The following is a 27,742-nucleotide window of genomic DNA, read 5'->3' as shown; positions in this document are numbered from 1 at the left end:
TGATTTCATGGTGTAAATTCTCTCATCACAGCCAAGTTCAAGCTACCAACCGATGCAGAGTTGTGAAGAGACATGCACCATCAGCTCTCACTAGCCCTTGGCGAGCTGGCTCCAGCACAGCTCTGATACAATCCACCTAAGGTTTTCTGGCACCTTCACTGATTTTGAAGAGTGGAAAGGAGTCTTGAGAATGACTTTGAGGACAGGTGTTCCAGGACCATCACCCTCCTGTCTGGTTAAGTCATCTCAGCAACATCAGGAGTCCAGGAGAACTGTGGCCTCAATTACAAAAGCCCTTGAACCTCAAATCCTAATGTTCTTAAATGTAAACATCCTAAAATTTCTTCTGTTATCTCTGCTAAGCCCCTGGCAAAGACAAGAGCCCGGATCTTCCTACTCGAATCCTACCCTAAAATAAATTTTTGTTTTAAGGAACACTTTTTGGGAATTCCTTCAGGAAGGGGCTCCCAGCTGGTTCCAGCTTGGTCATGAGTTACTAGGTGGCCCGTGTGTAAAATCAATTAAACAAAGATGTGACTTCTGGGACTGAAAGCTGCTGAGTGGGCAACAGCTCTGAGCGCAAAATCCTCGCTCTGCCTCCTCCGTGTTGGGGAGGGGACGAAGAAGGACTCACAAGGAGGAGTTTATATAAACAAAATACTTTATTATTTGAGAAAGAAACAGCCAAATTACAAAATTTTTATACTTCAGTTCTGTTCATCACCATGCCAAAGGTTTACAATGGACTTCAGTTCCTGTCACCATTAAGTCGGAACGTATGAAACTGCCAACTTTGTAGATAAAAGAGAACAAATATTGGTGATTTCGTGTGGTTCAACCCCATTGAAAATGAGCCGATGGCTAAGATTTGTTTTGGCAGCAAGACGTTCCCAGTCACGTATCTGTTGATGTTATAAACAGATGTCCGAGCAATAAACAGGTCCTGCCAGAGAAACATCCTGTGTTTAAAGATACTGGAAATTGCCTTGTGTGGGTCTTGAGACGGCTTTGCTCTTCCCAGCTTGCCCCTCCACCCAATCACGTGGTTTCCTCACACGGGCGATTCTTTAGAGCTGTCAGACACCAGTCCAAGTGTCCTCTCTCACCACTTCTGAGGCCTGTCTGACTCTGAAACCAACTGGACTGGATCACGTAGAGGCCAGGGATACGGATGACCCAGACGCTCCTTAGAAGCAACTACAAAGTCTCCACCACGCACGATCAGAACCTTTTCTCATGAGAACTTTCCCAAAGAATCCTTTCCCATCTTGTTTACCCTCTTGGCCTCTGGGCATTCTGCAACCAAGAAAATAAGAACAAAACAAAACAAAACACAACTGCCTCGCTGTGGAGGCTGAGCAGAAAGGAGCAGCTTGGTATCCACACGCCAATGCGGCAGTCAACAAGGACGGAAGAAATCATTCATTCATACCCAAGAAGTGTAATAAAGGTTCTCCCTCCCCCCGAACCGTCAGCTCTTTACCTTTACATGGAGCTGAGGTAAAAATAAAGCTTTCTTACAAATTACATCTTTCTCCAGTGAATTACTTTCACAGTAAAAATAGCTGCTATGTAAATCCCCCGATCTCTGAAAAGGAGTTGCATATTTCCAAAAATAGTCTTCTTATCTTAATCACACAGAATAACGTGGGGCTTGGAAGTGGGGTATGGGGTGGAAATGGCTGGTCAGGGAGGGTAGTTGTGGGGGAAACACGGTTGGACTAAGAAATAAAATAGGTTTTGTGTATCAACTGATTTAAAGGCATGCATAGAAATGGAAAACATATGCCATCTGTCAAGAAAAATACTGCTTTATAGCTTTTACAGTACAATTAAAGGAGAAAGCAGGGGCCAGATGTACCCCTGAATAATAACATTACATTTCTTATAAAAATTCCCAATGTATAAAGTCCTTGCCAGATAATAACCCAGGCAAAACAAAACAAAACAAAAAAACAGGGATTAGCCCTCTCAGACCTTACTCTTGTAGGCATAGTAAATGTAAATAATGCACATTTTACAACTTCTCTTAGTCTGCCCTCGGCAGATCCAATGTTTGCAAAATGCCATATGTACTCTTGAAAAATGGAATAAACATTGCATGTCTGCATTCTTATTTCACATACAGTTATATAATTATTTTAAATTACAATATACAATTTCTGTTAAATAGAACTGTTACAGGATTTCGATAACAATTATAAGATTACAGTCATATATACAAACCAACCTCTGAAGTGGCATGAGTATTTCCTTGCCTCCTCCTATCCTCTGAGACAAAGAGACCGCTTTTGCATTTGTCATTCCTGGTTGCAAAAGGCAAAAGAAACCAAAAATTGTGTGTGTCCACGACATGCTCACTCCTTGGAGAACGTCCAACAGCCTGACCGATCCTATCACACAGCCTGTTCGGAGGCAGGGTGGCTTCCCGGCGCTGCCCTCTCGGCCACTTTAATGTAATTGCATTATAAATAGCGTTTTCCTGTCCACAGGCTTTCGAAGCAAGAAGCCGTGCTGCTCTGGGTGAAGAACCGCACTTTTGGATGAAATAAGGCCACTGCTTCTTGGCGACGGTCCTGGGAGCAGTCAGTCAGGATGGCCCCGCTTGCAGTCCCCAGGCCTCAGTCCTCCGTGTCCGGCTGGACGCCCAGGATGGCGTGCAGTTCCTCGGGCGTGAACCCCAGCAAGTTCTGCAGGTCGCACACGAAGCGGTACACGTAGCGCTTCCCTGCCGTCTTGTGGATGATGTTCTTGTCGTAGTAATAGCGCAGACCACGGCTCAGTTTCTCATAGTTCATCTTGGGCTTGTTTTTCCTCTTTCCCCACCGGCGGGCCACCTGCGGGGGACACGAGCAGGAAAGAGTGCCATTCTATGTGCCAACGAAAAGAAAGGGAATGACTTTCCCCCGATTATGACACTGACACACGCTCACCCAGGACAAGTTGCCCACTACAAAAGGACACCAGAGGTGCCCTCTGTTTTAGGACACGTGCCAGGCTGTGTCCCTCGGCTGGTTCTGAGGACGGAGGGAGGTGCAGGCCCCCCACCCACAGCACTGTCCGGTACAGGCCTCTCGAGGCCACTCGCTCAGTAAAACCTCGTGGGAGCCCGGGTTCAGAATCGGGAGTCCTGAGACAAGGGAAAGGCTGTGCCCTCTCACCTCCAGGTTCTCATTCCAACCACCACCATCAGCAACTGCTGAGTGGGGTTCTGAGCCACGTGACATTACGCACGCACGGCTCAATTCTTCTGCTTCCCAAGGGATCGGGGAGGTGACAGACTGCACTCTACCGGTGCAGAGACCTAGGGCTTCTCTAATGCTGTCCCGGAGGAGCAGGTACTGAATCTGCCCCTGGCTTTCTCTCCAGACAGGGCTGGGGCAGCTCCGCGAGCTCAGCTGAGGAGCACGGAAGCCCAGCTGGAGTGCCGGCGTGGGGGTCCTGAGGCTCATTCCCCCCAACGGAAGACGGCGGACTTTCCAAGGCATTTTCACACAGTCAGGTGAGAGCCTCAGTTTACCGCCTGCACCTTTTTATGCGATGACAGAGCAAGACAGTGAACTCAGCCAGTGCCCAGGGATTCTGTAAACCTATCAGCGAAGCCAGGCTGGCACTTCAAGTGTCCCTCCTTTGTACTGGGAACCCTTTCCTGTGCCCAGAGAACTGCATGTGTGAATCCAAAGCGATGTAAGCAGAGTTTCGAGCCCACAGGCCCCGGCCATACCTCATCGGGGTCAGCAAGCTTAAACTCCCATCCGTCCCCCGTCCAGCTGATGAACGGCTGGCAGGATTTGTCAGAGAGCAATTCCAGGAGAAACTGCCACAGCTGGATAGGTCCACTTCCTGGGGAGAGGGAGCATTATATGTTTTTACAGATTTCAAATGTGGCAAGGGTTTAGTCATCCTAATAAAACAAACAGGTGGAGAAATGTGAGACCCAACTCTGGGTGCCAAGGTGAAGGCGCCATTCCAGGTACTGGTGACAGCCCTGAATGCTAATGAGTTCAGGCCAGACACCAGACAGAGGCCTTCCTGCAGGCTCCCTACTCCTAGAAAAGGAGTCACAAGGCCCTGGGCTGCTGGATTTGGTCTTTCTGGGGAAAACAATGCGGGACCAACCAAGTCTTGGCATCAGAACCTGTCATCCTAGGTAATTGCTCCTTATATAGTAACTTTCAGGGTCTGTTTCTACGAACAGCCGGTGGTACAGGATGGGGGTGCTTGGAGGCGCATTTCGCCACGGACCTAGGCCTGTCATTAGTGGGAATGTGTGCTGTAGCTTTCCTGCCTAACGACGGTGGGTAAACTGCTTAATCCAATATGCGGTTTCCTCCACAGCCATCTGGGCATTTGGCGAGGTCCCCATCGCCTCACTGCCTCTCTGGCGACACATATGCTTTGCAAACTGCTCTTCACATGCCTTTTCTAAAGGATTGGTACTTTGAACCATCCCCTTGTGAAGCAGCATCATGGGAGCGCCATCTAAGGACGAGGGGTAAGATGGGGTTCAGAGGCCAGGTGTCCTCTCCTGGGTCACACGCCCATCAGAGTGGTTCTCCAAGACACCAAGGCTGTCATCAATAGGCTTTGCTATGAACCATGGGGACAAAATTTCTGGAGCCAGACGGAATGGGGTTGCTGCCTGTATAACTGAAGAGAGCTGTGTCACTCGGAGCCAATTTCCCCATCTGTACAATGGGTTGACAGCACCACCTGCACTGGGCTGTCCTAGGGCCCACCCTAGGCCTGGTCAACCACAGAGCTGTCAGGCAGCAAGGGGTCACTAACATGACAGTGAAGAACACCAACACCAGGGCTGTTTATTTTCTGACCAGGCCCTGACCCCTGTGTAAGAAAGCTACATCAGTTCTCACACACTCCACGTGTATTTTAATACATTTCCATAGTCACTTGTTTTAAGTGACAGAAAAAAATGGATGCCTACATATCCTTATTTTAACCCATCAGATTTTGTAAGTAGGCCTTTTTTAAATCCCCAGTGGCTCCATATGGTCAAAACATGAAAAAAAAAAAAAAAAAAAAAAAAGCTCATTTAAGGACACATGAAGCAATTAAAAAAACAAAAACAAAAATTCAGTATTTTCACTAACGTGCTGGAAATAGCTAATTCTAAAAACAGCTTTAATATTTGTCCCCTGCCTAGAATAGCTCTTGCCCAAACCTTAAAAATACGATGGGTTTTAGAAGCAAGAAAAGGTAAACAGTTCTGTGTTATTTGAGGCTGGCTTGCTGCACCTCCCCGAGCCAGCCTACATTCTTTGCATGGGTGAGTCAGCGAGCTAAAGGTTCCCTGTCCCCTGTCCCCTACCCCTCCTCCTGTCCGGAATGGCTGAGCACATCCCAGGTGAGGCAGCGGCCAGTGGATTTTCACAAACACCACGGAGCGATGTATGAACATCTCTGCAAAGTTGGCCTTTTTAAAATTCAGGGAGACAGCACGTCTGGATTCAGGATTACACTCCATGTATCAAATGTGGGGTGTACATACAATGTGCTCAGACCAGAAACACCCTTGACAAACATGGCTGGAGCTGGGCAGGGCACAGGGAAGGTGACAGGAGACCCGGGCACGCACACTCACCTGTGAAGCCGGCCAGCACGGCCGCAGGTATAACTGGTTTGCCTTGCTCCACCGGGTCGCTCCTCTCTTGGATGTAATCCTTGAAAGACATGGTCGGCTTACTGAGGCACAGAGACTGGCTGCAGTCATCCTCGAAGCTCTCGAAGGAAGGCACCCGCTGCACGTCCAGCAGTGACGACTGGCTGTTCCAGGACTGGAGCAGCGAGTCTGAGCTCTCGAAGCTGTCTGCGCCGCTCTCGGGGGCGTCACAGTCTCCGGGCTTCCCTGGCAATGACACCCAGGCACAAGCGTTGACCTCTCCAGGACAATGACATGTGCAACCCGACCGCCAATAAATGATGGCAGCGTCATGGCGAACCACCCATTCAACCGTGTTCCCTGCTGATGCAGAACCGTGCAGACCCTCACAACGCCCTTACACTGAGGGGTTTATTCTATAGGACTCTACTGGACAACCACACCTCCCACCAACAGTGGGACGAGGAAGTCAGGTGAAGCCTCCCAGAACGGAGAACAATACAGAACACCCAGCACCACGGATGGACCTCAGACCTAACGCTGAGCAAAAGACAAACACGAGAGAGGGAACCTACGGTATGCTTCTACTTACATCAAGTTCAAGAGCAGGAACGACCATGATAATGAAAGTCAAGATGCTGGTTCCCTCCCTCTGGGGCTGGAAGTGGGGTGAGGGAGACTTTTGGGGTACTGGAAACCTATCTCTATCTCCCTCTGGGTGGCTGTTATACAGGTGTATATATGTAAGCGTTCAGCCAATTGTATATCCTGAGATTTGTGTACTGTGTATCTACATGTCCATGAAAAGAAACCTGTCGCATTCCTCCACTGTCTCCCCACTGGGTGGAGGAATCGAGCCCTAAGAGCAGTCTCTCGTTTACTCAATACCCTCGGACCCCGGCCCAAAACGTATCAGGAGCACCCTTAGAAAGCAACTCAGTCGTCTGTGATTGTGACCTAAAGTCACTTCGCATTTGGACAAGCCCCTGACCTGCTCCAGTTGATTAAGCAGCTCATGACAGTGTCTGACGGTGGCTCGCGAGTCAAACCAAAGCCTTACTGAAAGGACTGCCTGGAAACGTCTCCTTACCGGAACCGTTGGTGAGCAGACTCAGGTTGCTGCCTGTGAAGTCCTGGCTCAGGGAGCAGTAGCTGACACTGACAGTGTCCATCCGAGACTTGGGGAACATCGGAAACTCCTGCTCAGATCTGAGGGCACTGGGCGCTGCTGCGGACGGACACATGCTGTCCAGGAGGCCACCTTTGGGGTAATTCTGCGTCTGCATTCCATATGGTGCCTGCTCTACTCCGAAACCTGGAACAGAGCGACCCGTCAGCACAGCTGTTAGGCACCACTCAGGACCCTCTCTGCCTCAACCAACTCGAACTTGAGCCGTTCTGCATGCTCCAGCCTTCACAAAGCATCGGTGGGAATGCGGGCTTTGAGGGGCAGGCTTTCCACTAAGTCCTCTTCTTCTCACACCATGTATCTTCCCAGCCTTACTGGCCCTTTTACAAAATGCCTGCTGCCTCTGGACCCTGGGAGCGATGCCTCAATGCTGGTATTTCGACGGCTCTAGTGTATCAAGCGTTTTCACAACTCTCAGGATGACAGGGATCACTGGCTTTAGGCTTCCAAGGACACAAGACTCAGACGGACGAAGTGATTCGCCCCGCAGTGTGTGACTCGTAAGGAGAATCTCCCCGCTCTGGCTGGGAGGGTCCACCTGTAACCTACACTCACCAGTGTCCTCAGCCAGAAGGAAGGACCCAAATTCCATGGCACCTTTTTAAACTCCAAAGTTCCGAGCAAATTTAGCATTGCTTTCCACACACACTTCCTGTGCCAGCCACCTCTCAGTTGTCATACTAGACATGACCATAGCAACCAGCTCACTCCATCCTGCCCCTTGCTCTCTGGATGGCCCAGGCTAGCGCTGGCTAATGCAAAAATACGCAAACTATTTATGCAACATCAAATTTTCTACTAGTCTAAAAATTCTAGTTAAATTTTTACACAATGTTAATTTTAAGTAGCATTAAAAAAGAAGCTAGGGGAATTAATTTAAAATGTTTACTTGACCTAACATACCAATTATCATTTCAATAGGTAATCAACATTTATAAAATTAGGAAGCAGATATTTTACATTCTTTGTGTCATACTAAGACTTCCAGATCCCATGTGCATTATATTCTGACCACATATCTCGATTGTGGACTAGCCACATTCCAAGGGCCCAGTAGCTCACTAGCCACGTACGGCCACCAAATGGGACAGTGCACATGTAGACTGCACCTTTGGACCTTCCATGAGTTAACAGGATGACTTAAAATGAAGACCTTAAGGGCAGAATCCATTGGACTAACCTAATGAATTGCTATTAATCCAATGAGGAACTGCGTTGAGGTGGCAATTTTCTTCGTACTGATCTTCTGTCTTTTCTTGGTTTTCTGAAAGAAAGATACAGGAGAAATAAGGTTGCAAATGGAGGTCAAAACTGCACATGAAAAAGTTACTTTCTGAATGACGGTTCTATGGTTCTTTCAGAACAATTACCGTAGACACACGTAGTGGTTCTCATTCAATCTGACGGTCTTCTAAGTCATTATGTCTTTTAAAAAAACTAGAGACAGCAACGCGTTTTTCTCATAACTAGAATAAATTTTCCAACATGAACTCCGTCGTAGGCATTCGAAAATTTAATTTTCTATTGCACAATTTGAAAGATCTAGATGGTATATTTAACTCATCCGTGTAGTCAAAAGATAGTTAAATATTTGTGAAGTACCACCTGGAAATGGCTAGGGCTGGAACTAGAGTAGGTGAGGGATGTGGGCTCAGTTCCTGTGAGGCTTATGGCCACCGCTGCAAGCCCTGAAAGTGTCCCCAGGGTGCGGTGACTGTTACACAAAGAGAGAGCCACGGTGCTGGGAGTCTGTAACAGGGACACATGTGTCCAGGAACTTTGAAAGGGGAAAGATTGGTGGCTGTGTGTATGCCCACTTCCTACAAACACACGTAACCCCTCGGACACCCACAAATCCGGACCCACAGGGACTTGCAGCCAAGTCATAGCAACACAGGCCTGTCTTGCCAACAAACAGACCCTCGCCAGAAACTTGTCACATCAGACTTGTCCAAGTTGAGGGAAAACGTGAGGTCTTTAAAAATGGGTTTCCTTAGCCTTCAGGAGCCATAACTGAAAGGAGCTGGTGGTTGGAACCTAAGGTCTTTTAAAAATTCTGCAGCTGTAATCGACTTTTGAAACTCAGTGTTCTCTGAAATGAGGAATTCTTCCCTGAAGTCCCAAATGAGCTGATCTTCTTAAATTTTTAACTTAAGTGATCCCTCACTATGATTTTTGTCTTTTTTTTTAAATTCCATATACTTTTAACAACGGTCTCCATACTCTTTTAAGGTCTGAATCAAGTCTTTCTTGCTACACAATGAGAGTTCTTCTCTCAGGGCCAGTTTTTGTGTATCAGTGTGTAAACAGATGGCAATTACTTCTACTTTGTTTAAAAACATAAAACCAAACCAAAGAAAAAAAATTATTTGTTAGACTCCATCCGGACTGAACGAAAATTGACGGTGAAGCCCCCAGAGTTAATCTGAGCAGAACTCCCCTTCCTTGAGGCTGACTCGTTTCTTTTGGTTCTGTAAGGTGAGTCACACAGCTGGGGGATTCTTGCTGGCCCCAATGTCTGAGCCAACATACTCCCCTGACGAATGCCGTCCAGCAACGGTGAACAGGTTAGTGAGTAAGGTGGCTGCCTTGTGGCGGCACTCAGTGCAACACACGTACTTAAGTAGATTCAAAGTGGATTCAAATCTATCATCACCATCACTATTTGACTCACTCCAGGGCGTTTTCAGACAATTTACATCATTTAAACTCTGACCCTATGGTTGGAGAGTGCTGCTCTCCCCGCACCTCCTCCCTCCCCCCTCCCACGGCTGGTAGGTACCTTTGATCATCTGCTCCAGATGCTCCCAGAGAATGTCGCCCACGAAGTCAGGTGCCAGCTCCAGAAAACGCTCCTTGCCCAGGTTGCACAACACCTGGCCGTCCATGCCAAACCTCTGGAGATTGACGTTCACCAGACTGAACTCATTGGTAGCCCAGAGAAGCCACTGGCATACCTGCTGCTCTGTCCACAGCCACGGGTCTATGGGGGAGAAATGACGAAAGATGAAACACACGAGGGGAGAAACATAGAAGGAGGCAGTGAGACCAGAGTCACTCCTTATTTACCCATCAAGTCCACACATGCACCAAAGACCAACGAAATGAGCCAGACCCCCAGGTAAATTCCAACACCCTGACAACAATGCTGGATTAAGTGTTCAGTGGATGGGACAGGCATAAAAAGCGGCTCAGGTTACCCACGTCTCTGCCACTCTCTGCAAGACGCCTTAAGCAAAAGCTTAAAGAAATAACCCATCTCAGGGAATGGCAGTCAAATTCACTGGTCTAGTCCAGTGCAGACTCAGAAAACTCGGAAGCAAACTTACTCTTGGGAATGCCCAGACGCCGTTGCTCCTTGCTGAAGCCGCTGAAGGTGGCTTTCAAGGCTTGACTCATCACGGCCTTACTGCATGGAGTTAACAGAGGCAACTCACAGTTGGTCGTGTCTAAAAAGAAACCCCAGGGGCACGTGAGGCTTTCAAGCTGGCAACATCAGACGGAGAATTTAGGGGAGAAATCTTAGTTTGTAGGAAAGAACAATGTGGATCTCAAATCTTTGCGGAATTCCTTAAAAATATATAAACATGTACAAAAATGTTTTTCAACTGAAATTGAAAAAAAAAAAACTATACGTCTCATAACTTCACTTGTTAAAAAATTCTAAAGTAAAACCTCAGTTTTATTTTACGATGCACAACTTCATAAAGCAGTTATGCCTAGGTAAAATGTCTATTTAAGTCTATTTTAAAATTTTAGACAATGAGAGAAATGACATGGTTTTTGGCCAAAAGGCTTAAGGGATTGTAAATATATAATCTGGAAGTTAATTTCATTAAACTAAGCAGCAAAGAGACTGGGAGAATAGTATGAACACACAGCCCCCAGCACTGTAAAGTTGGCACAGCCTCTTCAATTTTTATTGAGAAACAATCTTCTCTGGATTCCCTCAGCAATTTCAAGAATGATAAGTGACGGTCACATGATGGCACGCTTACGCAAGCACATGTGTATTAATTAATTTTCTGGGCTGTATTTTCCAGCACCTACTTCATATGACAAAGTAATCTTTGGAATGTTTCCAACTAATAAGTATCACAGTAATTGCAGAGGCATTGTCTGACGTGCTTGTCCTTTATAAAGAGTAAACAGTGATATTAAGAACTACAGAAGGAAATACAGATGGGTATGCGTTAGCAAGAATTGTATGTTGCCCCAAAACACCAAGGGGGATGATCTAAGTGGGAATCCAGGATGAAAAGTTGGGGTGCATTTTATTGTGCATTGGTTTGCTTTGCTGGGTGAACCTGGGAACTTTGGGGTTGAAAACAACACCTTAATGGAAATCTCAGGGTCCCCTGCAGTTTGCCAATAGCAGGACATTTGCTCTCCCTGGGGTGTGTCTGGCAGTGGCAGGGGAGATACCACACTCACGGCTCTCATCAAAAAGGAAAGCTGTCTTGTCCCAGGCCCAGAGCCTCCATCTGACTTACCCGCCAAAGACTCAAGACACTAACACTCATCACTTAGGAACTGACTTCTCTTTATTTACTGCACTACTTAGGGCAATCAGGCAAAATGTGTCAAGGTTACCGTGAGACACAGAATCCAGGCCTGTAGGCACCTCCTGGAGTGCTTGGTCTTCATTCAGGGAGGGCAAAACAGCAAACAGGGACCCATCAAAGGTGTCAAAAGCTGGCTGGCGCTGCAAAACAAAAACAAAACAATGGCCACTGCAAAACACAGGGCAGAGAAGAAAATGCAAATGGAGTATTTATGCTTATTTAATTACCCGTTTTCAAAGGAGCCTGTGGGTAATCTCACCCATCCACCAATATGTCCTGATTAAACTGGCCATTGTAAAGCCACACCTGGAACAACCAGCAGTACTCCAAAGAGACTTCCGGGATGGGCCTGAGTGACCAAAAGGATTCTATTTCACTCTGGGTCATTTAGTCAGATCGACTGGGAATTTATTCTTAACGGCCTCATCCATTTAACTTACTAAATTAAGTAAACAAATCTAAAAATACTAGAGTCGTAGAACATTGGTGGGAAAGGCCTCAGAGACCACCTGGCCCTTCTGCTCAGTGGATTGGAGAGAAAATGTAGTCGGGCTATGTATATAAGAAAAATGATGCCCAGCAAGATCGTTTCAAGTTTAAAATAAAAGGCAAATGACTGAATAAAAACTGAAAATCAAACAATGAAATAAATTATCTGTGGAAGTATTTATTTTGAAGCATTCACAATGAAACACTTTTAACTAAAACGAAACGTTTTTCCTCATCAATTCCAATGGTTCAGAAAATAGTGAAACACAGGGCTGGCCCAGTGACTCAGGGGGTTGGAGCGCAGAGGTCGCAGGTTGGATTCTCATATGGGCCAGTGAACTGTGCCCTTTATAGATTGTGAACAATGGCTCTCCCTGGAGCTGGGCTGCCATGAGCTGCCATGAGCGGTGAGTGGCTGGCAGCCACTGTGAGCAGCTGCCGTGAGCTGCTGAGTGGCCGACCCACGAATGGCCACCGACTGCCTCAGCCCGGGGGTGGGGGTGGGGCACAAGGCTCATAATATCAGCATGGGCCAGGGATCTGGGTCCTATACAACTAGACTGAGAAACAACGGAGTCGCGGCGATGTTGGGGGTGGGGAGGGGGCGGCGGAAAAACGGGAGAAAAAAACGTAAAATACATGAGAAAATTCCTTAAGGTTTAATTTTATAAAAGTAAAGTGTATTAAAAAGACGCCCCTCCCCCCCAGACACCAGTCACCTATTATCTACAGTTTAGGGGAAAGAAGAGGAGAGATACACAGAGAAAGACAAAACCTCACACTGTTATTTCTGATAATCTCATCTAACATCCATGAAAGAAATAGCCTTTAATGTAAGTAGACAGCTAAGTTGTTTTATAAGGAACAATTAAGGTCCTGATTCATCATTGCCTAATTTGTTGAGGGCAAAAACGTGAAGAAAGATTATATTTTTCCAACATAAGCTGGAAATCCCATGTTATGTGTAATACGATGACCCATTTGTTGAGTCATCAATAAAAAAATGTGTAATACATTTACAAATAAAATCAGTGTGTGCTTTCTTTTTAGAAATGCAGAACAATGAATGATGCATTACGTAAGAGGGGAGGCAGAAGTTGGAGCTCGGCCCAAAACACTCAAGACAATGATGTTCAATGATGGAGTCCAGCCCCCAAAACCCAAAGCAATGATGTCCGAAAGATGTCCCAAGACGTCGAGGGAAAAACCAGTAAGGCAAGTATCAAATACTCATCCAGATTACTTTATAATTTTGGACTAATTTAGTGTGAAATATCCAATCGACTTCTTAAATTTCCACTAGCATTGCGCAGGTGATTAAGAAATGCCTTTCCTTTGCTGACCGTAAATTCTTTTCTTAAAATCAGGAAGTCAAAAGACAATGATGCAAATTCATGCTGTGTATTTCAACATATCCATGTTAGTGACTGTTTCTACTCCAAACCCAGAAATTGCACGGACATCATTACATTCTTTTAATTTACATAATTTTTCTTTTTAGGGGTGTGGTTTCAAACTTGGTACTATGTCTTGTACAGTTTCTGCCATGCTGAAAACTGGTCAGATCTAACAAGAAAATGCACTAGGCTGAACTTGGATAATCATCACAAATACTCAAGAAAGGCCTGAGGCCATTTTGGGTCTTTAGACCCCACCCAACAGTGATCTACAGAGGAAAATATACCATGCCAGCAAGACACCTATTTATACAGAACACTGAGCTTGGAGGAAGCCAATCTCAAAATCACTGCTTCTGAGATATGATTACTACACAAAGCTAAAAACAATCAAATCTCTCCTATCTCGCTCTCACATGTGGAGAAGGCAAATGGGAAATTATCAGTTTGTGCTGCTAAAGAATGTTCCCAAGAGGAATGAAGACAGAAGCTATGTGAAATTTGTTTGTTATGCAGCAGGGAAAGCTTTCATCTGTAATCTGTTTTTTTGGGAGGGGGTTTACAGAAACAGGCTGCCTACAACCCAGTGGGTTCTGCCCCCTCTGATGGAAGCAGCAGCTGCAGTGGGGCCTGCCTGCTTCTTTCAGGCAATTCTACTTCACTTCTGAAACAGCTTTCCCATCATCCAAAGAAACTCCTACGGATCAACCTCTCCAGCTCTGTTCCACTGAGAACCATAAGCTTTTTCCACCTGGTAGGAGTCTCAGAAATAAACTACAAAGCCTTCACCTTCTACAAATTAAATGGTTTCATGTCTTGGAGGACAAATAGGATGAGCATCAGGATACCCACTTTATAGACTAGAAAACTGAGGCCCAGAGAGATTAAGCAAACAGTCTAGAGTCACACAGCTAGTAAATTAAAAGCTGGGGCTAGAACAGGTTTTTGGGACCCAGCCCATTGTGTTTCCTCCTAGAGACTGAACTCTCCAAACTTCTTTAAAAAGCTTTTATTAAGACTTGCTCACTCACCTTGAGTGTCCCTCGGTAACTGTTAGACACAGGGGCCACCTGGTCCATGTTCTTGATTCCAAAATCATTCATCTTAAAAAAAAAAAAGAAAGAAAAAGAGGAATAGGAAAGTAAAGGAAGCATCAGAGGCAACAAATCAAGCATTACATTTTTAAGGAGCCTTCATGCGCTGCACTGACACTTAATTCTGGCTGAATCTGTCCCGTTCTACAGCGTAACAGTTACTCAGAAATGAACGCCAGGAATTCTTCTTTCAAAGGCCTTTCCCTCCAAGGGTATGCTATGGAAGTAGTTAAATAATAAACGCTGATTCCCCACTGACTTCCTCTTAGATAAAGTCACTTTCTGGCTGGCTGCTCAGAGTCTCCCAAGGCAACCTGTATCGCTGCATGACAGGAGCAGGAGGAGCTGCGGTTCAGGGTCACTTCCATGCTCAGCTCAGGGTGCTGGCCTGGAGGGGTGCCCCGAGCGGACCACCTCCCGCCTGCCCCGGGCAGTCAGCTGGACCTGGGAGCTTCAGGGGAGACCCGCCCCTGCCCTGGAAGCTCCTGGTGTTTCCAGATCTAGGAAGGCATGCGGGGAGGAGCCACAGGCGCCCCCTCCTCCAAGCTGTGAGGAAGCCCGTGCGCCTGCGCCTGGCAAGGAGCTCAAAGGGAGAACCACTGTTACAGATCAAGCCCTCCTGGATGGTCCCAGAGCCTCCAGCGGCATTGTGTGTCACTCAGCCGTGCCTTGCTTCAAGAAGAACTAATTCCCATTGCACATCTGCCTTACTCAAAGCGTCTGGGCTGATGCTAGACCTGCGCTGACCAATGTGGGAGCCACCAGCCCTGTGTGGCTACGGAGTGCTTGGCACATGGCTGCGGCGGACTGAGGCTTGCTCTGCATAGAAAATGCACCCACGATGATTTCAAAAATTTCGTTAAAAAAAGTTAAATATCTCGGCAATAGCTTTATATTCACTGCTTGTTTATATAATTAAAAAATATATCCAGTGAATTCAAATATACTGAAATTAGTTTCACCTATTTTAAGGATTTAATGTGGCTATCAGAAAATTTATAGTTACCTTTGTGGCTTGCAGTTGGATGGTGCTGCAATAGACTGAGAACTTATTTGGCGCCCTAAAATGTAATTTTTGGCCGGGTGAGTTATATATGAATAAGTGAGAAGGGTACCTAGATAATGCCACCAGAGTGTCAGACAAAAAAAATAGCAACTAAAAACTCATTTCCAAGTAACTGGGTTAACACTGCTGATTGTAACCTTTATCCCTCCTCTCCCTCTCCTCTTCCAGGCAAGGAACTGAAGGCCTATAAGGAAGCTTTAGGGGGTCCCACTAATTGCCCACCCCCATGATCTCCACTGGGTGATCCTACCTGTTACAACCAAGAACTTTGAATAATTGACATATTATGCAACTGATAGCACTTACTGGAATTGGCAAATAGCGTATTTTCCTATAATTAATGAAAGCTTGTGTTTTCTTGTTTTTTCTTTATGATCAACATTACAGCTAAACTAGACCTCCCAATGCCTGGACACACACACACACACACACACCACCCACCAGAAGCTCTGGAGAGGGCTGTTAAAACCCTTAGAGTGCAGGTAATTATGGTGGCCAGTGGAGGCTGGAGAGCACTGGAAATAAATATTAGTGCTATGGGGGGGGGGGGCGTCCTGGCTCAAAAGTGGCCACATTTGCTCTGAATCTCTGCTTGGTGAAGCTGGTCATCCCCATGCACTCAAGAATCAACATTCACTACTAATGGTGGGTGCACTGATGGGCTCCTGCAGGCTACGGGCCAAGCCTAAGCTGGGGGACCAGACTTCCCCCTTCACGGAATCTTCATGACGTCCCTGAGAGGTAGAAGTGACACAGTGAGGCAACGGGAGAGGCCCAGAACCTTTGGGAACTTGCCGGGGATCACACAGCTACTGGAGGGGCTTCTAAGGGACACAGTGCAGACACCACCGTTGAGGATGACCTTAATCCTACGGAGCTCCAGGTGCCAGGAAAACCCGAAAGGCGGGGTGGGGGCCTTCGCCCACCACATCCTTAGAGCAGAGATAGCACAGATATGATTAGCCAAGGCTCCTGTATGCTATTCTTTACCATGTGAAATGCTCCTTAATTCAGAACAGTCTGCCATTTATCTGAATGAACGAAGCCCTGTTAACCTGTTGATTAAATACACAAGCCTCACATAGAAGACTAAAATGAAAAGGCCTCTTGGGTGTTGCCCATTATCCATCCAGAGCCAGCTCTGTTTCTATGTCCGGTCTGCAGATACTTGGTGACTTTATTCTACATTTCCCAGCTTCACAGAGATGAACAGAGAATGGATGTGGAAGGCAATGGAAAAGCTTCGCCTGGTTTTTGTGTACAAATACTGGGAGAAAAGGCAGTCTTCCACTCCCACATAAAGAGCTGTAATTACTAGCTACAGAATAGAATTCTTTTGTTGTCCAGCTTTTAATTTGTTTTGTAAAAACCATGAAGAATCAAAGTGCTCTACCAAGGGTTTCAGGCAGACACAGAACTAATTAAATTTGTTCACTTATTTTAGTCAACATGGCTTCTTAAGGTGGCAGACAGGCCAAGTTTCTCCACATAAATCAATTTCAAATTTGGGTGCTTTTGGTGTTGCCCTATGGATCGCTGCTTGTGAACCAAAAAAAAAAAAAAAAAAGGAAGGAAGAATGGCAGAAATGTAAGGGCTGAGTATGATTACATTTCAAAATAAGTAGAACTTGGCTGACAACAGCACCCTTATTGGAACAAGTGATCCCTTATGTGAGATTAGCGCACAGGTTTGTATTTAGGTAAATTTGGAAAAAAAAAAAAAACCCAGAAAACAAAAAACTCAAAAAGCACTTTTGAATGTTGGTTTGCCTTTTCCTTTGAAAGTTATCACTTCAGCGAGAGGAATGACTAATCCCAACCATGAATGCTTGAATATTTCCGTGCAGGACGCCCGGTGCTAACATTTACTATGATATTACTCAGAATTTTAATAAACCTAACGTGGAGATTTATCTGCGTGATGGGTGCTGGCGTGGGTAGGCAGACCGTGCACAGGCGCTTGCTTGCATTGTCCGGAACAAACATAATCTCTTAGTAGTGAATTAAAATAAATTACCCTTATCTCCAAAGGGGGCTGCTCACTTCTTTACTTTCTAAATAAAGTAAATAAGTAGCACGTCCACTACTATTTTAGGCTACCCCGAAATTGAATACAGGCCAATATAAAAAGTCTTCCTGTGTTTTAAAAAAAACTCCCGAACACCACACACGCACACACGCTGATAGTCCTCCATTCAAAATGCTTCAAGAACGAGAAAATAAAGGCGGTTCAGTAAACCCATGTCCCCATTTTCCGGCAGGTTCCTCACGCTTGCCTGGAAGGGCCCAAGGGGCCTGGATGCAGGAGTCCTGGGGCGCCCTCCCCGCGGGACGCGCGGGCAGCCCCGGCGCACCTTCCCGGCGCTTCCCTCGCCCGCCAACCGGGCCGGGCCCTGGACGTAGTCCAGCAGGTGGCCCGGGGTCCTGCGTTTTCGAGGAGCCGCAGCCTCTCCGGTGTCTTAAGCGCCGGGCGCCCAGACCCTCCTGGGCCCGGCTCACTCCAGTAAGTCACCCGCACACCGGGCGCGCCGGGGCCCTCTCGGAATCTTCTCCTGTGTCCCCAGCCCTTCTCGAAATCAGGTCCGCCTGGGCGCCTACTGGCAGGAGACCGTCCCCCCCCCCCATCGCGATCCGCCCCCCCCCGCCCGCGCCAGGCCCGCGATTCCTTTTAAAAACAAAAGCGGAAAACAAGCCTGCGCTCCCCCTCCCCGAGGCGCTCAGCGACCCCCGGGCCCGGCCCAGGTTCGCAGCCCGCTCTGCGCGTCCCCCTCGGGCCGCCCCCGCGCCCTGCCCGGGGCTCCGCGTCCCCGCAGCCCCCGCAGCCCCCTGGCCACCCGGAACGCGAGCCGGGAGCGGCACGCAAACCAGAGGCTGGACCGCCGACTCCTAGGAACAGCCGCCACCCGCCTGGACCCGCGACCCCGACCTCGGCACTACCTACGTGCCCAGCCCGGTCTCTGGGCCCCCGGGAGAGGACCCGGAGCCGGAGCCGGGGGGCGCTCTGCGCGGATCACCGCCCGCCCCAGACCCCGCTCTTACTGCGTGGCTTGGGGCACCGCCGGCGTGCAGTCGGCGGCAGCTGCTCCGGGCCCGGGCTCCTCGGGGCGCGCGGGTGAGGGCGGGACGAGCGCGGCGGGGCCGGGGCGCCGATGGGGCTCTCCGGGAGGCCGGGTCCTGGCCGGGCGGGCGAGCAGGGGGCTCCGGGCGCTCGGGGCTGCGGGAACACCGCACTCCGCACCGCGGCTGGAGGAAGTAACCAGCCCGGCCCCTTCGCGGCGCGCTCTTCAGGATCTGCGGGAGGAGGGAGGAGGGAGGAGGGAGGGGAGAGGAGAGAGGAGGGAGGGGAGAGGGCAAAGGAGAGGGGAGGAGCGACTGGGGGGAGGGGCAGAGAGCGGGGAGGGGAGGAGAACGGGAGCGGAGCGGGGGAGGGAGGATTGGAGGGAGGGGAGCGGTGGGGGAGGAGGAGGAGGAGGGGAGCTGGGGCGGAGCCCGCTTTTCCCTGCCCGGGACCTTGCTGGGCACCCGCTGTCGCACGGCGCTGTCCCTAGCCCGCTGTTCCAGGGCCGCGGCGGGCCCGGGGGGGCGCCCCGGGCGAGTGTGTTCCGGGGAGCTCAGGCGGAAAGTCTCTCCTTGGTCTCCTCCCGTGTTCCGAGGCTTGCACACCAAAGCGGCCTCTGGAATTCGGCAGGAACCGAGTGATGGTGCTGGTGGCGCCCAGCGGCCGCAGGGCTCGGCTAAGAAGGGGCCCCGCGCTTGGACCTCTACGTGGACTTTTGATTTCTGATCCTTGTATCATGAAGACTCTAAATGACATCATAAATGTACGAACTAGGCTCTTTGCTGGGGCAGGGTCCCCTCGGCTCCAGGAAGCCCCATTCCTACAGGCTCCGTGTGAGTGGCGCCCCCTAGAGTTGAGCGGGGCCTCTAGTAACGAACCTTAGCCTGAGCCGCTCTCTGGGCTACACCTTCGCGGTAACCCTCCAAGGTGTCCTTGTTTCCATTTTAAATACGAGGGAATTGAACCTTAGGGTAACTAACTTGCCAGGCCATAAAATATACAGATGGGAAACTCAGGATCGAAACTCGAGTTTCTGACTTCCAGCCATGGTCAAAACCATCACCCATACTGCCAGTGTCCATTTTTAGGAAAAAATACTTGAGTCCGAGGCTAGAAATATGTGCATTTCCTATTCATATTCAAGTCAGATTCTCGATATTTTTTGAGGAAAATTTAGATTCCTGAAGTTGAATATAAAATAAAACGGCCCAGCTTAGGCAAGGCCATGGGACTAAAAATTGATACATCTGAAGACCGCCGTGCTGGGAAGGGAGAGGACCAGCCTCACTTTTCTGTTGCCAGGGTTCCAGGTTTCCGTGGCAACCCTAAATCCGGAGTTATCCGGACAATTGAGATATTACCCTACCTTAATGCTTCCAGGTCCTGAGGGCCTACAGGTATTACCACTGCATGGGTCAGAGGCAGGGTCTATATGGCTGAAACAACCAGGTAGGAGGGGGTTATTTCTAGGAGACCTATTTCATTCTGATGGCTTCTCAGTGCATATTCAGGCCCAGATCAGAAATCACAGATAGGTCAAGAAAGAATTTCATAAATGTAATACAGATCCGTAGTACGTTACCATGGAGACGTGAAGAGTATGCTACTTTTTATTTTTTAACTGTAGCAGAAAATCCTGACTCATCAGGGCTGCAGTTCCGGATAATAGAGTGGTTCCTCGCCCCCCCTCCCCCACCCCCAACTGCTCAAGTAGTCCTTGATGGTGTATGAGAAACTTGGTGCCCACAGCCATCAGGTCAAGTTCATTGCCCAAAGTGGAACTGCCTTGTCCATAGCAGTGCTCCTGCGCCCATAGGTGCTTAGGGGCTGAGTCACTGAGGTCCAATGGGTCTTTTGGAAGACATCATTCCTCCTTGAGAGGCTGGTGCAGGCTGGGGCAGGGTAAGGGGTGGGGGGGAGGGGCATTTTGCTCTCACCGGGCCTTTTCCAACATATCTGAGCAGAAAGATGTCAAAGGGAGGAGCATGGTGGTTTGAAGACAGTCTGTTCTTGACAACCAAATTTTCTTCTGCTCTAACTCACACTGTGGGCCCACTCTCTCCTCCATAGAAGAAAAGGTGATTGCGGAACCTATGTCATCAGGCTGTGATGAGCAGTCAACATAGATAGAACCAGATATGTTAAGAATTTATCAGTGTTGAGACATAGTAGAGAGGCTCGAAATGGTATAGCTGTTAAGTTTCTTTTTCCAAGCTCCCCTCTGGGAGCATCTTATGAAAGACCCTTTCATATATATATATATATGAAAAATATATATATATATATATGAAAAAAAATCATCCTTCTCCCCTCAGTGATGTGTGAAACCCCATTGAAAATGACCTGGTCAGAAGCACAAATAGCAGAGCTGAAAGAGATGCAGGATTCCGGGGAAGCCAGGGTCACACACCCGCCTGGATCCTTGACTCTCACCCAGGCCCTTGTCACTCCCTGCTTCCCTTTGGGAGAAGGCTTGGGCTATCCAGGCAGTGCCCTTGCTCTGGTCCTACGCTGTGACCAGTTCCCCTCCATACCGGTGCGGTTGCCTGGTCTTAATACAATGGCTTCCCCTAGTTCTGGGGCAATATCAGGGTTCCTAACATTTGTTTACCCTCCTGTTGTTAGTCAGCTTTCCTGGTTACTCAGCTGAACTAAGACCCAGCCTGGATGAAGCCTGTGATTATTCATTGACTCTTATGGCTTGTTTCACAAGGAATACCGAGCTGTGTAGTACGTGAAACCTAGTAAGTAAATGAAACCTAACCTCGTCCTTCAGGATTAAAAGTTGGAGGTGTTAGAAGGAAATGAACAGTCGGAAGGCACGCGAGACCAAATGATCAGATGTACTATGTTAACTGAGATTAACAGCAGTTTCATTTCCCTTGAGAAAGAGAGAAGCCCATAGAACAGAAGGGAAAAAGGGACATTATAGGGGGTACGCATGCAAATGTCTAGAGAGTAAATGCAGATAACAAGTTCTTTAGAATCCAGACGTAATTATTAAAAATGGCTAGCTTACCAAGTCATCCTTTAAAAAAAAAAAAAAAAAAAAAAAAGCAAAAATGTTTCCTTAGAAACACGTCTGTGTTTTCCTTCAAATCCAAATCCATAGTCAACATACAGTTTGAGGTGGTTTGCAGTGTAACCTAACAGACGTCATTTGGTCTGCGGTGTATTATCTATTCGTTCGGCAAACAGTGTCACCTGCTAAGAAGGTAAAGATGGATAAGGCTTAGTCCCTGCCCTTGAAGGAAAAATGGAGTGCACAGTACTGTTAAAATCACACACAAGTGTGAGACTTTGGAAATGCTGGTGGCAGGGGTGAGGGGTGAGACGAGGAGGAGAAGTGAGCACTTAGAGATAGAAATGATTTAATTTATGCCTATTTGCACCTGTGTTCCTTGGCTGACTGTTCACCCTGACTTACCTGGCGGTGTCTGGCAGGAGCAGTTATTCCATTGATACAGGTTGGGGTCAGGAACAGATAAAGTCAAGCTTTATACCACCCCAACCCTCCCAGCCCGTCGCCCTTCCCCACCCCCCACCTCCACGTGCACATACAACAGGTATCATATCCAGCCAGCCCTCCACTCTTGCCCATTTGCAGGCTGGCATAGGTACCAGGAATCCCGGGCCTACCTGGGGTCTTCTAGCAGCCTTCTAGCCGCCCAACTATACAAAAGCAGGCAGCGTCTATCCTTATCCTCCTCAAAATTCCTCGGAATTGCTGTGAACTTGGGACTATCGTGGAAGTCAACACCTCTTCCTAAGGTCCCACTATCCTTTCTTCTGCTAGTTGGAAGCCTCTTTCATTCCCTGGGTTCCCTGTGGCCATGAAGGCCCAATTACTAGATAGAGCCTGTGATCCGAACTTCTGAAGGACTTCCTGAGGCCACCCTGGGGTGAAATCCCAGCTCCGCCTTTCACTAGTGTGGGCCCTGGGCACGTTGCTTCACCTTTCTGGACCTCAGTTTCCTTGTCTGTCACGTTTGCAAAGTAACAGTCCTTTTCTGCTAGGGCTGCCTGAGGATGAACTGAGCTAATGTTTCCTAAGTGCTTAGAACTAAGCCCGGCACATTGTCAGTCTAAGTGTGTGATAAATAAGAAGCTCAGCTCCCTGAGCTCAGGAGAGCTCCCACCCTCCATCGCCGCTGTGATCCCTGCCTTCTTCCACACTGAGGCAGGATTTGGGGTCACGACAAGGAATATCCATAGGGCCCACGCCTTCTTTCACTATCATTGTCTTGCCTTGGGTGGTGAGACCAGGGCATGAAATGCTGCATTTTAAAATTGGAAAAAATTTAGAGAGTTCGTAAGTGAGACCAAGACCTGTTTTGATGAGGAAACTGAGGCCCAAGGAGGGTCAGTTCCTTCCCATGGTCATGGGGCTGTTTCCTGGCAGGGCAGGGCTTGTCCAGGCCTCCTGCTCCCACTGTCTCCTGGACGCGGTCGTTTTCCCTTATAAGGCGCTGCCCTGGAGTATTTAAACCACCTTCGTAATCCACCGTGGTATTAAACTGCATGATGACATGATTTGGGCAAGTCCGGACAACAAGGATAGTAAGAGGACCTGCTGTATTCTGTAAATTGATAATCCCTAAATAAATGCGTCTGCCCTGTGAGTCAGACCTGCACAGATATGTGCGTTTTCTCTGAATCACAGAACGATTCCCGCAGCAGGCACCGAACTGGAGAACGTCCAGAGCGTCGACTTCGTTAACTACCCCGAGAACTGGAACACTGACCACCCACAAATCTTCACACACACGACAGGTCGGTCGCTAGGGTGCCCGTTAGTCCAGCCAATGATGAAGTCAGGTTAATTCGCATGCCACTTTTGGTGACGAAATACAACCTGGATGAACGTTTGAAAGCTCAGTAATGCAACAAGGCTCGAGCAGGTGTATGAATAAATCACTAAGACACTGGGTTATTTGTTACATCCATTCGTTTGAGGAATGACCTTCCGATTGCTGCAAACATTTCTGCCCACTTCTTTGCATTTATGAATTTTGGGTTGTGTGTCTGTTTCAGACCCATTGAGCTATCGTGCTGTTTGTCTCTAGCCGTTGTGTAAATCACCTCTTCTCCTGTGCTGTGCTCCAAACCAATGCTTTCTTTACCTCTAAGTGCCAAACTTCGCCGCCTGGAACATGACTCTTTGTTTCAGGTTGAGGAGTAAGAGGAGGAAGGCCAACTGTCCATTCTTAGATGTCAAGGCAGAGAAGCACCAGCACTCATGTTCTGGAAGATTCTCACAGAATGCTATAGGAGTCACCCCAGTTCTGGCAAACAAACACCCCTTCAGTTGCCCCTGAAATCAAAACAAAGCAGAGCTGACTGGCAGGTACATGCTGTAAGAACACCTACTGGGGACACACTCCACCCACCTTCATGCATGGCTGGAGAAAAGGACGGGGGTGGAACCAGGGTCCCACTCGCCATCTTGAAATTCTTAATAATTTTTTTAAACCAGAAGCCCATTTTCATTTTTCATGCACGGGACCCTGCAAATTATATAAGTGGTCCCAGGTGAAGAAGCATTTCTCCCAGGGCTTTCCCCACATGCAGGGAGCTAACAGGCACTTCTGTCACAGAGCATATGGCCGCGAGTTAGCTGGCAGCCCCTACTCCCTAGGCTGGGACTCTGTCAGTCTCACTTGGTCTCTTCAAACCGTCCTTTCTTGTTTGACAATGGAAGATCAAAATTCACATTTAAAAGGCTTTCCTACTTATCTGGGCATAAATACTTCTATTAGTGATTATTAATAATTTTTAGAAGTCACAAAATAACATCATGTGTATATGAGTGTATGTGTATACATAAACACACACATATGTTAATACCTTTATTGAGATATAAGTCACGTACCATAAAAGTGACCTATTTAAAGTATACAATTCAATGGTTTTTTAGAATATTTACAGATATGTGCAACCATCACCCCACTCAATTTTAGAACAGTTCCATCGCCTCAAAAAGAAACCCTGTTCCCATTAGCCATCACCCCATTGTTTCTTCTGTTGCCCCCTAACCCCCAGTCACCAGTAATCTGCCTTCTGTCTCCAGATTTACCTGGACATTTCATATGAAAGAAACTGTATAACATGTGGTTTTTTGTGACGGGCTTCTTTCACTTAGCATAATGTTCTCAGGGGTCAACCATGTTATAGCATGTGTCAGTACTTCATTCCTTTTTATGAGCAGTATATACTTTTATATACTTTTATGATATCCAATTGTCTGATTTCTGTCTGTAGGCACCTGTGAAATGCTAGCCTGTACAACGGACGAATTTTACAGCATCTTTAACACCCAGAGTTGGGTAACTCCTGATGTTCTTTTCCTGTACCAGCCTGGATGGGGAAAGAAGAGGCAAAGCCACATCGGGTTGGGGGACAGGGGGACAGGTGGACTGCACCCCACAGCCCATCACCAGGCTTCACTCAGGTCCCACTTGTCTCTTCCCACAGCCCTACTCCCCAGGCCCTCCTCGCAGCTGGCCACTCAAGAAACAGCCGCGCTTTCCTCATGGAAGGAAGATCAAGGAAGCCCTGCCTCCTCTGAGCTTGAGTGCCTGTGTTTTTTGGTAGCGAGAAGAATGTGTGACTATACACGTACTTAGTGAGTTATGGCTTCTTGTCTCTTTATATTCACCCTACATGTTAGTGTTTATATAGGAAAACGAGTAGATTATTTCTCTGCAAGAGTCACCTGCTCTAATTTAGGAAAAAAGGTAACCACCTGACATATTCATTCATTCATTCATTCATTCATTCATTCATTCACTCACTCATTCCTTCCAGTTTTCCTGATATATAATTGCCATCGTTTGACATTTTTAAAATGCTTTTTCAGTGTGACTTGTGAATTAGAATACTTACATTCATTTCTAAAGACTTCTAGACATTATGTCTGTTCTCAGGGCAGCAGCCAGAGGGATTCTGTTAACACATCAGTCAGACCTGTCCCTCCTCAGCCAAAACCCTGCAATGGCCTTTGTGTGACTCAGAGGAGAAGCCTGAGTCCCCAGCAGGCCCTGTGACCTGGCCTCCCTCCATCTTTGGGATCTCACCTCTCTGCTGGGTCCTGGCTCCCCTCTGGGCACCAGCCACTGGATCCCCTAACACCAGGCAGGTCCTTCCCCACGCTGTTCCCTCTCCTGGGATAGCTCTTCCCAGACACCATGGGCTCCTTCCCTCACTTCCTTCAAACCTTGACTAAATAGTCACCTTTGCCGAGACCTGCCCTGGCCACCCGATCTAAAATTACGACCGCTTGCCCTCTGACCCAGCATGCTTTTTCTCCCTGAAGCCTGTGTCACTATTTAACACCCCTAAAGCTTGACTTTTTTTTACCTTGTTTGTCCTCTATCTCCCCAGCATGAATTCTGCACCACTGGAGGCTGGGATCGTATCCGTTTTGTGCTACTTTTCTGCAATGCTCAGAATAGTCCCTGACACACAGCATGCAGTAAGTATTTGTTGAGTAAATGACACTAATGAATTTGAAGGATGAATTTTCATCCTTTTTTTTTTCAACAAACATGTAAAATGTTGTTAAAGGCACCAGGGATGGAAGTCAAGAGACATGAAGCTTTGTAAGACAGTGAGGGATCTTAGCGCGAGTAAGAAACTTTTGACTAAATTTTAAAACTCCCGTGAAGAGTAAAAAGTTGAATTAGGCAGTGACTTGGATCTTTGAGATTCTCTACTTTTAAGAAAATGAGAAAAAGGGATTTATGAAACTGCTTTCCCGAACACTCCAGCCAGTGGAGTCAATGTACATATTTTATGGTGGCAATTACATGTTGGAATGTTAAGGGCAATCGTGGGGTGAGTCACCATTTACAATTCATGAGAAAAAAAATCATAAAAAGGAAAGAAAAAAGAACTTAGAATTCAGGTCAATTATATGTCGATAATGGTGTGAAGTGCTCAGCAACCAGAAGATTAGAAGGAACCAGAAGGTCTACTTTGGCTCTCCTGCTCCTGGTCATTTCTAGTTTTTCCCTGTTGGGTTCTCTGGAGCCCTTCAACTTTGGATCTGGTCCAATCCCTATTCCTGAGTTGGTAAGAAAACTGGGCTGGCCCTGTGGACTTCTGGACAGAGACCAAAAGTACACCAACAGTCAGCTCCATGGTTTGGTGGGGATTGGACTGTCTCCAGCCTTCCTATATTCCATCCTCCAAACAGCGGAGAACATAGTGTTTGAAAAAATAAATCCTGTGATGCCACCTCTCTCCTCAGAGTCATCTAAAAGCTTGTCACTCACTCCAACTCATCACAAAGCCCTAAAGACCTGGCCCCACCACTCCTCTTTGCTCATTGTCCTCCAGCACACTGGCCTTTCTCTACTCCTGGAACACCCAAACCTGCTCCGGCCTCAGGACCTTTGCACTTTCTGTTCTCTGGAATGTTCTTCCCCTGTCTCGGCAAGGCCGCTCCTTCCCGTCACCCAGGTCAAATGTCACTGGCTCAGGGCAGTTCTTCCTGACCCCCGATCAGAAGGTGCCTCACCTTCCCATTTACTTCATCTCATGCTGACAATGTTCTACCTAGCATTTATCACTACAAAATTTTCCTGTTAACTTATCTTTTGATTTGATTTTGCTTTCTTGTTCTGCTGTATACAGAAACACACGTTCAGTGAGAGCAGAACCCCTGTCTATCGCATTCATTCATGTCCCTTCAACAGCATCCAGCATGTTTTAGGTGTCGATGACTATGTGTTCAGGGAATGAACCTGCCTCAATTCAGTGCATTATTCCAGTCTCTTGGATCTTTATGATACCTGAGTTTTGTTATCTGAAGTGTCTTCCATTACTAATCACTTTGATCACTTATAAACTTGATAAACAAGTCATTGAACAAATAGTGACTAAGGCAAGGCCCATGATATGTCACTAGGACGCTCCCTTTGGCTGACAATAACCCAGTGACGATTAACTCTTTTTGTATAACTACCCTTGAAGACATAAGACATTGTGCCAAATATCCTGCTGAAGAACAAATAATGACATCTGTCCCATTCACCTTATCTGCTTTTCCAGTAAACCGGCAGGTCGCACTGACACACCTGGTTTTCATGGCAACCTAGTGACTGTGAGCCCTTCACTGTGTGGTGTGTTTCTTGATTCAGTATTGCCAGAGCAGATGTGAAGTACCCACGACTGCCCAGATGCGTGCTGCCGACCGAAATGCCCTCTGTCCCTGGGCTGGCATGAGCCTCGATGCCTCGCACGTACTTTCCACACCACAAA

At 47.5% G+C, this 27,742-nt stretch overlaps 1 protein-coding gene across 1 annotated transcript; it reads right to left on the bottom strand.

Annotated features, from left to right (window-relative positions):
- Positions 1-645: 645 nt before the first annotated feature.
- ETS2 (ETS proto-oncogene 2, transcription factor) lies at positions 646-18,707 on the bottom strand. The gene is made up of 10 exons (XM_081025272.1): positions 18,460-18,707; positions 14,292-14,363; positions 11,403-11,514; positions 10,139-10,258; positions 9,592-9,792; positions 7,990-8,073; positions 6,711-6,935; positions 5,603-5,866; positions 3,725-3,843; positions 646-2,837 (listed from the first exon to the last, which is right to left on the bottom strand). Exons 2-10 carry the CDS (start codon positions 14,361-14,363, stop codon positions 2,622-2,624), a joined length of 1,413 nt encoding a protein of 470 aa, XP_080881398.1. The 5' UTR covers positions 18,460-18,707; the 3' UTR covers positions 646-2,621.
- Positions 18,708-27,742: the final 9,035 nt, after the last annotated feature.

The sequence above is a fragment of the Rhinolophus hipposideros genome, assembly GCF_964194185.1.
Source record: "Rhinolophus hipposideros genome assembly, chromosome: 2".
In the NCBI taxonomy this organism is placed as follows: domain Eukaryota; kingdom Metazoa; phylum Chordata; class Mammalia; order Chiroptera; family Rhinolophidae; genus Rhinolophus; species Rhinolophus hipposideros.
The sequence above is the reverse complement of the archived record's forward strand: the minus strand, read 5'-3'. Positions and strand labels throughout refer to the sequence as shown.